The 10,144-nt window shown below is 52.2% G+C and overlaps 1 protein-coding gene across 1 annotated transcript; it reads right to left on the reverse strand.

The window, feature by feature from the left end:
* Positions 1–327: 327 nt before the first annotated feature.
* On the reverse strand, positions 328–9,397 carry ttbk2b (tau tubulin kinase 2b). The gene is made up of 15 exons (XM_084483918.1): positions 9,045–9,397; positions 8,379–8,501; positions 8,047–8,194; positions 7,125–7,198; positions 6,594–6,734; positions 6,349–6,453; positions 5,836–5,901; positions 5,597–5,689; positions 5,376–5,501; positions 5,090–5,244; positions 4,282–4,471; positions 3,655–3,869; positions 2,763–3,231; positions 1,115–1,869; positions 328–1,001 (listed from the first exon to the last, which is right to left on the reverse strand). Exons 2-15 carry the CDS (start codon positions 8,445–8,447, stop codon positions 617–619), a joined length of 2,991 nt encoding a protein of 996 aa, XP_084340044.1. The 5' UTR covers positions 8,448–8,501; positions 9,045–9,397; the 3' UTR covers positions 328–616.
* Positions 9,398–10,144: the final 747 nt, after the last annotated feature.

The raw sequence follows: 10,144 nt of genomic DNA on the forward strand, positions 1-10,144 counted from the left end.
CTTGACACTTTTGCATGACCAAAACCTTGACAAACAAAAGGAGAAGTCATGTAAGTCACTGAATACCCAAGATTCATTTTCACATATCATCTAGCAGTACGGTGAGGAGGAGGAATGAGGATTACTCGAGACTACGTGCCCTGCTCCTATATACTAACGGTAGTGCTGGTATGTTTATATTTGTAGTGTTATTTTAAGCATTTATTGTAGTGTATACTATTCTTTTCTCCTAAGATTAAATCTAAATCAGCATTTTAATTTTTTTTTTACACGTCCCTTCGAGTATTACAGTACATACTTTTGGCCTCATAATAGGCCTATATGGAGTTTAAGGAGGGGGGGGGGAGGAGGTAAAAGTTGGCAACCTCATGGTTTTTCAAACATTTCAGTTTCACTTGCAAGTATCGAGCCACAATGTCAAGTATACTTCGAAAGACACGTCCAACGGATGGATGAATAAATAAATAAATACATTTTATCATACAATTTTACAATACATACAGTACATTCCCTTGGGTTAATACCATATTTACACATGCTTTTTCCGAAAAAAAGTTAAAGACCGCACCGCTCGTTCCGTCCGTGGAGACGGCGGCGATCGCTCCCGTCGCAGGAGTCACCGGCTGGCCTTGGCGCAGCCGCCCTTGCCCTCGTGGCTGAGCGCCCGTTGCCTGGAGCACGGGCCCGCCGCGCGGTGGGCGGGCCTGTCCTGTGCGTGGGCGGGCCGCGCGGCGGGAGGAGGGGCGGGCGGCGATGACGACGACCCGGGGAACCCCGACGGGGAGCGGCTGCGGGCCAGGAAGGGGCTCCCGGCGTCGCCCCCCCGGTGGTCCAGGCGCGACGGGGAGGAGCTCAGGGAGCGCTGCAGGGAGGAGGAGCCGCTGCGGGGGTACGGCGGCGGGCTGAAGAGGACCCCGCCGCGGTCCTGCATGAGCTGCGTCAGGCTGGCCAGGAAGTCGGCGTCGCTGGTGCTGCTGGCCCGCACGCGGAACCGCCGGCGTCTGGGGAGCAAATCGGTCGTCACCACTCACCGAACAAACTGAACGACGACGACGAGAGATTTACATCATGAAAAGAAGAAGGAGGAGGAGGAGAAGAAGAGCGCTGCCCGTACCTATTCAGCTCGTACCTGCTGTCCACCGCGGGCCGCGGCGGAGGCTTCCCCGGCGGCGGCCGCGGCTGGAAGCCCTTGGCCAGCGGGTCGGGCAGCGCCGCGCCGCTGACGGGCCGCGGGATCTTGCTCCTGCTGCCCGAGGACGACGACAGCGACAGGGGGTCCTCGCCCTGCCAGTCGCAGCGCGAGCCCCGCTCCGACGGCGGCCGGTCCCGCGGCAGGGCGCCGGGCAGGTTGTCGCAGGACAGCGAGGGCGAGGGCGAGTGCGTGGGCGAGCCGTGGACGGGGCTGCTCCAGCGGTGGCAGCGCCGCAGCTCCGCCGCCGCCGCCGCGGGGGGGGCCTCCGCTCGGCCGGGGGAGTCCAGGGTGGGGGAGGCCGGGTCCCGCACGGGGATCCGGCTGAGCCGCGGCGAGGAGGAGCAGGCGGAGTCCCGCCGGGGGCGGAGCGGCGGCGGCGGCGGGGACGCCGACACGGTGACGGCCGTGCTCTCCAGCGCCCCGCAGCCGCCCGCGTCCGCCGGGGGCTGCTGGTTGGGCTCCGAGGAGCGGTCGGGCAGGCCCGAGTCGCTCTCGGGGTCGCGGTCGTTGGTCAGCTGGGCGCACGGGCCCTTGGCGGCCGGCAGGGGCTCCGGGGCCAGCCGCTCGCCGCCCTTGACGACCTCCTCCGAGGGGTCGTCCAGCTTGCTAGAGGGGGCCTCCAGGGGGATGGCGTCGCTTCGGTCCTGCACGGGAGACTGTGGCCCACAGCTGGAGGACTGGAGGAGGAGGAGGAGGAGGAGGAGGAGGAGGAGGAGGACATACGGTTTACAGAAGGGGAGCTGAGACCAGATCGGGGGAGGCACAGTAGAAGAAGCTCTGGCCGGATAATACCGACCTCTGGGGTCAGAGTTCAGAGAACACATGTGTATCCGATACACGAACGTTAGTCTGGTTTTGCTTCTAGTAACCCTGTGAATAAATCAGAGAAATCTACTTTGTGTACGTTGTAAATCGTACTCGTTGTTATTCATACGGTGCTCTGAGCCCTCAGTGTGCTCGTGTGCATACTGAGGGCGTGTGCACAAATGTGCACAAATGTGCACTGGGTAGCCCCGCCCGTTCTGCTGGTGATTTGAGTTCTCCCTGCAGAAGGGTCTGGAGAGGAGCAAGGCATTTCTTTCTGCTTCCGATACGTTTTTGCGGGAGCCAATCACCAAGCTGGCTGCTCCCCCTGGCGCGCTATTGGCTGGTTTAACACAATGACGACAGGGAAGCGATGGCAAACAGCCAATTGTGTACAGAGTCAGTTTAACTAGGCCCGTTGATAACGCCTCTTGTGCTGAAAGAAATGACAGCAGCCTCCCCAGACCAACGTGAACTCTACGATTGAGCTTGGTCTGGCAGTAGCCAGGCTAGCACAAGTGTGCACACGTATAAGGTGCAGATCTTATCCTAGCTGGCTTTGTTGTGTTAGTGCTTGGCACTTGGTTCTATGAACGTCCTTACTGTACCGACAGCGACGTATTGTTTCACCTTCCTCTGACAAATGTACTAATTGTAAGCTGCTTTCGATAAAAGCATCGCGTAAAATGCCCTTCATTTAAATGTAAGTATAGAAAATTGAGAACTTTCACGCCAGCCTGTTGTGACTGCAGCTGGGCGGGCTCACCTGGTCCAGCGAGCGGCCCATGTTCATGACGGAGGGGATCTGCACCAGCATGCCGCTCATGCCCGTCAGCCTCCGGTGGCCCATCAGCCACGAGCCGGGCACGCTCATGTGCGACAGGACGGGGCTGCTGGGGGCCGAGGTGGGCGGCGCGTCGCCAGCGGGGTCCGCCGACGGCGAGGCGGGGGTCCTCTCCCCGAGGGGGAGGGGCTCCAGCGCAGGCTTGGCCCCCGCCGAGGCCGAGCCGCTGCCAGACTCCAGCTCCAGCATCACCCACTCCTGGGAGCCGGCCTGCGCTGGGGGGGGCACCGGGCTGACGGCCACAAAGCCCCCGCTGGCCGCGCCCTCGTCCGGGTCCGGCGTGGCCGCGCCCGTGTGCTCCTCGTCGCAGGGCCCCGTGCGGTCGCCCGGCCCCTCGGCGGGCCCCGACCGCTCCCCGAGCTGGGACAGGACCGGCCGCTGTTTACCCAGGCTGGGGGGGCAGAGGGGGGGGGGGGGGGTCAGAGCGGGGACGGGGAGGCGCCCGGCGTTCAGACATACTGACAGACTGACAGACTGACAGGTAGGTACGTACTTTTTATCCCTGAAGGGGAGTTTGGGCTTAACAGATCACAAAACTAAATAGCTTCATAAAGAATAATAATGTAGTATGAGTAAAGATAGTACAGAATAAATAATATCATTTAAGAAGTAAAACAACAGCAATTATATTATATTATATATATATATTATATATCCAATATTAACAATAATATAAGATATTAAAGTACAGTAGAGCTGTGCAAATGTACAATGAAATCAACCCATTCCCGTTCGCTTTCTTTCCTTATTCCCACAGAAATGCATTGAAATAAAAAAAACTAAAAACCAAAACCCATGACAGGCGGCGTCTCACTAGGCCTCGAGGAAGCGCTCGATGGTGGGCTTGGGCTCCGGGGCCAGCCTCTTCTCGAAGGCCAGGCTCTGGCTGTGCCTCATCCTCCGCAGCAGCGGGGCGGCCCGGTCCAGGAACATGGTCTCTGAGCGCACGCGGCGCGGAGAGCTCTGCACCGAGCCCGTGTTGGGGCTCTGGTTGCCCTGGTTCTGACTGTGCTCATCCTCGCTCACCACCTGAGCACCGGGGGGGGGGGGGGGGGGGGGGGGTCAAAGGTCATGCAGGTAAAGCGTGGAAAGGGACGGGAGACGAAAAGAACCGTAAACAAAAGAAATTCTTGAAACTTTCCGTAGCGCAGACACAGATGAGATCATTTCGTTTAACTTAACTTTGGCGCTGTACTGAAATGACATGTGGTGCAAAAGAAAAGCAATCGTCATTCTTATTGTCCATTAATCACCCAGCATGCACCGCGTCACATTGCATTGCCATGAACCTGCAGAGCCCACTGCACTGCAGAAACAGAAAATGGCCCACAGTGCTGACGGCCACAAGCTCCATGAATCTGCATACACCCCGACGTCCTCCTCCCCTCCCCTGCCCCGTGTGTGTGTCCACTGCCGGGGGGGGGGGGGGGGGGGTGCTGACCTTGCGGATGGCCGGCTGGGAGTGCTTGTGGTTCCGGTTGCGGTCCATCTCCTCCCAGACGTCGCCCCCCTGGGGGGTGTGCGCCGGGATGGGGGGGCAGTTGTCGGCGTCGCTGAGCCGCTCGCCCTGCAGGACGTCCTCCGTGTTCTCCCGCTGATGCTCGCCCGGCAGCACGGACGCGTTGGCCATGCTGTGGGACGGGGACACGAACACCAATGGATTCATCAACGCTCTCTCGACGTTTGTCAGGCACTTGAGAAGGGCCCCGCTCGGAAGGTCAGCGGGAGTGATGGGCCCACAGGGGGCCACTACAGAACACTTCATCCTAATAGTGCACTCATTCAATTCATGTGTTCATCAAGCAAACATTCCTTGTTGCAACGCTGTGCTATGAATGCCTGAGCGATAGGGTTGAAAGACAAGTCACCATATAACTTGATCATATTGATGGATATCGATAACTATTGATCATTTTAATGACCTAAAAAGACTAGGAACTACCATGCTGGATTTAAACACTTCTGTTTAACACACAATATGACCTTCCACTGTTCCTCATTGATAAATACTCCAATGCCGATACAACAATGTATCAACACTCAATTATTGTAAATAAGTATGGAGCTGTGTTTGTGTAACAAACCCAGCTGCTAGATTCGCTGGGCCAGTCTCTTATCGATGTATATTGAACATGTTTTATATTGATATTGATCAAAAGTCTATCACGATACGATCATTATTGTTTTTACTGCCCAGGCCTAGGTTGGACCTCCCTGGTCCACGGTGCACAGCGTGGCGCTGGTCGTACCCCATGTAGGCCGGCGTGAGTCGGGTCAGCTGGACGGTGTTGGCCGTGGAGGCGGCGGTCAGCAGGCTGTTGGAGTCACATTTCTCCCAGTCGTACGGGTCGTTCTCCAGCACGCCGTGGCTCTTCATGGCGTTCTCGAACACCGACATCAGGAGCTGGCGCCGCGAAAAAAGCGGGCGGATGTACACAGACGGGGGCGTGAGAAACACGAGCGACCGCAGTCCTCCGTACAAAACATGCTGAACGGGTGGGTCCGATACGAAGGGGTACACATGGCGCCGCCTACCTGATAGTCCGGCTTAGTGAAGTAGTCCAGGGTCAAGACGTGCTCCAGGAAGATACTGAACTCCGAGGGAAGGTGTTTGAGCATGAGGTGGTGGTCGTACGTCTCTTTCAGGTTCCCCACTTGTTCCTATGATGTGGAAAACAAAACATGTTAGTAGGACACGCTACGTCAACCGACCCAATGTCAGAACGGCTCTTGTGGCGACCCACTGAAGCACCTACTTTGTCTTTGACCTTTCTCCAGGGCAGCTGGCCCACCATGAACTCCACCAGCATGTAGAACAGGGACCAGAGGTCGTCATGACGACCCATTTCCTGAGGGGGTTCACACAGGTCAGGGGGAATCGTGTGGTGGGTGATTTGTTCGTTAAAAAAAACGTACGGATGGATCATGGAATGAATGCTCAGGGCGATCGGGAATCAGACGCACAAAGAGCGATGTGTACTCCGACTGGGCCCACCTTGTTCTTATGGGCGTTGACCGAGGCGTACCGCACCGTACCACGGAACCCGGCCACGGGACGAGGCTGCAACACAACAGAGACTTCAGGACACCAAGAAATGAAGCTCCTTTGCGTTAAAAAAGGGCTTCAATATGCTTCACAGGCTGTCACACGTTCTAGATTTTCATGGTATCTGCTCTAGTGACTGCAGAGAAACATATGATTGTATCTAGATTATTATCAGATGACCAAAAGTCATCTGTTCACTTCACATGAAAGGCCAAACACAATCACAACCACCTCAGTGGGGTGACACCGGGGCAGTTTACGAGAGCTCTGCGGTTTGTTTCGCGCGCACACACACACACACACACACACACACACACACACACACACACACACACACACACACACACACACACACACACACACACACACACACACACACACACACACACAGGTTTGCGGTTTACACCATATCCATGGTTTTCTTAGCCGTCGTTTTGAACAATGTGGATGACTGGAACTCACCGGGCGGACTTCTTGGTTGGAGTTGGTGAACTGACGAGCCAGGCCAAAGTCCAGCATGTAGCAGCATCTACACGTGCTGGCCAGCCGCCCCATCGCAAAGTTAGACTGGGGGACGGACGGACAGTGGGAGAGACGGCTCGTCAGATGTGCACTTCAATCAAACTGACTGGATTCAGTCTTTGTTTCCCTTACATTAAGAGTAAGGGCTCTTTAGCCCTGTTTTTTAAATTTTATTCTTATCTTACCGGCTTGATGTCGCGGTGCAGGAAGCCCACCAGGTGGATGCTCTCGATGGCCGCCAGGATCTGCCTGCCCAGCCTCAGCGTGGTGGACACAGAGAAGATCCCCTGGGTCATGGTTCTGCGCAGATCGGCCAGATTCCTCCCCTAGGGACACAACGTGGTTTATTGTGGTTATGGTCGGTGCCATTAGGGGCATGCGGTGACGCATTGGTAAAGACTAAAGAAAGATAAGTAAGTAAGTAAGTAAAATGTATTTATAAAGCACATTTATAACAGTTCACACTGCCTAAAGTGCTGTATACAGTGCATTCAGTAGGTAAAAATGAAGGTAAAAAGAACAATATTAAATAAAAAATAAAAAAGACATAAAACCCAGGCATCCACAGATAAACAAAGACAGTAGTGCAGAGGTAAGATAGTTAATGGGGAGAAAAAGCCAGGGTGTTCTGCCGTGATTTAAAGGCAGAAATGGAGTGGGCATCACGTATGTGAGGAGGCAGTTGGTTCCACAAGATAAGTCTGATCATTTCCTACCTGGAGTTCCATGACCACGTAGTTGAAGCGATCATTTCGGCCACACCCCACAAAACGGCACACGTGGTCTTTACCTGATGGATAATACAATTATTTTATTATTATCATCGTACGGGACACTCAACATTCTGATTCCTTTTGAGGGATCACCTAAATCACCTAAAACAATAAATAAGATATTGTAAGAACTTAATTACTAATGTTGTGTTGTTACTTGGTTTATGAGTACATAACTTAACACTGATAAGCAAGTTAATAAAATGATATGTTCCTTTATTACACCTAAATATATGTTTTTTAAAGACACCATGAACAGTAAATCCACAATTAATCCACCTTAATTTTAATGCTGGTGACATTTGCCACCCACATATAATGCCTTATTACCCCTGATTTTACAACTGCAATGTGCCTACACACACCAAATTCCTCTTCTGAACAACTACCTATTTCTTTTTTAATAGACAGGCGAGTACATTCAGGAGGTAGGCCTCACAGCTGTGCACATTGTATAAGAGAGTCTACTGGCTGCCTTGCTGTGCCATCACACATTGTGTGCCTGGATCATAAAACCATCAACAATCATACTAGAATCTGCACGCTAATGAAGGATGAAAATTCATCAAATGAAGACTTGTGGGAATTCTAGTTTTCCAAAGGCTTACAGCATATTATGTAATCATTTCCATTGCTGATGGTTTTTGTAATGTCTACCGTGCCCTGCTGCAGAGTGAGCACGTCTTATCTGTGTTGCAACCCTTCACATCAAGAGGAAGGAACTACATGACTGGTGGTTCCAACGGTATTGGTTTCTAATCGGATGCTTTTCTACAAACACCAACCGTCTCTGTTGTCAGTCCCTTTGGGTGGAAGGCCAAGTGGCATAACGCAAGGTAAGAAACAGAGCTGGATCCACACTCACCCTGCAGCTTTTTCAGCACCGCCACCTCCATCTTTAGAACCTGTTTGGGTTGCTGGGCGGACTCCACCTTCAACGCCACGTTGACCTGGCTCAACTGATCCAGGACCTCGTAGATCTCGCCAAATCCACCTCCCCCTATCTTTTTCACCTGCGGGAGCACAGTCGGCAGATATGGAAATAAGCCGTACAGCCAACCTCACTGGGGGATTCTATCTGAGCCCTGGTTAAACGTCCTCTGTAGACTTTTGCAGCTTTACTTATGGAGGTAAAAAAAAAGAAAAAGAAAAAAAGGCTGCATGTTATTTTTCCTATTTGGTGCAACAGCAACTTACCACTCTCCATCTTTCCCTCACTACGTCTGCCACTGACAGGACGTCCGCCTGCTCTCCAGCCCCACTCATACTGAGTGCTCTCAGGAAGAGCCTGCACCTGGCATCAGTGACGCAGGCTTCTCACTGTAACGACACACACATACATGCACATTGAAGGGTTTTGCATTATCACTACCAAACATTGTGCGCTCATGACAACACTGAACACACAAGTGATTGAACGATCATGACAACGACACATCTACCATCGCCCTGCATTGACCCACGCGACAACCCATCATAACCCCCTTTAGCTCGTGCTAAATGTTTCGGTCACCCAGTAATTTTCAAAACATGCAGAAATAATGGTCACTTCCTTTAAATGGTTGCCAATGGCACCGCAGTCCAGCTGCCTCCTGTGAGCTAGCTAATGGTAGCACAGAACCATCAAAGGGTAGCAGCTGCAGTCGGCTCCTATGGCTTCAACCCAAGGTTATTTTTCAACGCGGTTATCACGTCTTCTACGCCTTCTACTTCTCGTTAAACGAAACGATCAGATCACCAGACGCTGTTCACACGCAATGTGCTCGATTATTCCGATTATGTTGTGCAATGCGGCAACTGGTGGTGCAGTTAGCACGCTAAGTAGCATGTTTACCGAGGCTAAACCTAAGCAGGCTAACTTACCTGACGTGGTTGCACCATGGTTAAAACGACTCAGCACATGCAAACGATGTCCATCGTACAACGGGTCACTGGCTCATCGGAGGCGACTGCTTAATGTTAAAATATGAGCCGTGGTAGGTCATCACTAACTGTAGCTTAATGTTAGCCAGAGGAACAACAAGGATGCCCTGCTCGTTTCCATTCACAGCAGCAGCAGCAGCAGCATCGCTTGCGTCACTGGCGCGCTTCCCTGCGTCTCCTGACGGGTCGTTTCGTGCACCTCAGCATCTTCAGAGAGCACTCCGAGGGGTGTCACCATCAGGAGGGGTGCTCGGTGAACACCCGGTCGACTCAGGTCACCAGCGCGCCACGTTGAGCAACAAAATGTGCGCGTTTGGGCATCACAGCTGGAGTCTGATGATGCAGGATGTGCGTTGAACCCGGACAGGGAAGCCCCTATCTGATGTCCCCACGTCCTTTGAGGATAAGGGAATGGTGAAGAAAGAACGGAATATAATATGATAATAGAGTAGATTAGATGCAATACGATACAAAATCATGTGTAGGGTAATTTGGTTTAAAAGGGTTATCCACCATCTGTAGATAGCCTATTGCACATTTAAGATGGCCTTTGGGTCCGTCCTCTCTTAGGTGTGGCCCCGCGTGATCTCTGGGCCCCTGGGTACGGGTCAACATTTGCAAGGATCCTTGCTAAACAATTGTCTAAAGTCAGCCTTAAATAGATACTTTGCCGTACTGCATTTACTGGGACCAGTTAAAGCATGGGCTTCTGACGGCATCTAGGAATGTGAACAATAACGTCATTGAATAACAACGTCTTTATTTGAGCCGGGATAACATTATACATGTTTAAGAATGTGACTAAACAGTGACAAAAAATGATGTAACAATGAATACATTCAATAGTGTTGAGAAAACCAGTCCTCAGTCAGAGCCCTCTTTACACTTTACTACACCTCAATACTTACTACCACTGTCTTAGTATAACATTATTATCACATACTTTATTTTATTTTATTATTATTATAGTGATCTATGCTGCTACTTTTTTTTTTTTTTTTTTACATATTTCAATTTTTTACCTATCTTTATCTTTATAT

This window comes from Micromesistius poutassou (genome assembly GCF_964030765.1).
Source record: "Micromesistius poutassou genome assembly, chromosome: 19".
Taxonomy (NCBI): domain Eukaryota; kingdom Metazoa; phylum Chordata; class Actinopteri; order Gadiformes; family Gadidae; genus Micromesistius; species Micromesistius poutassou.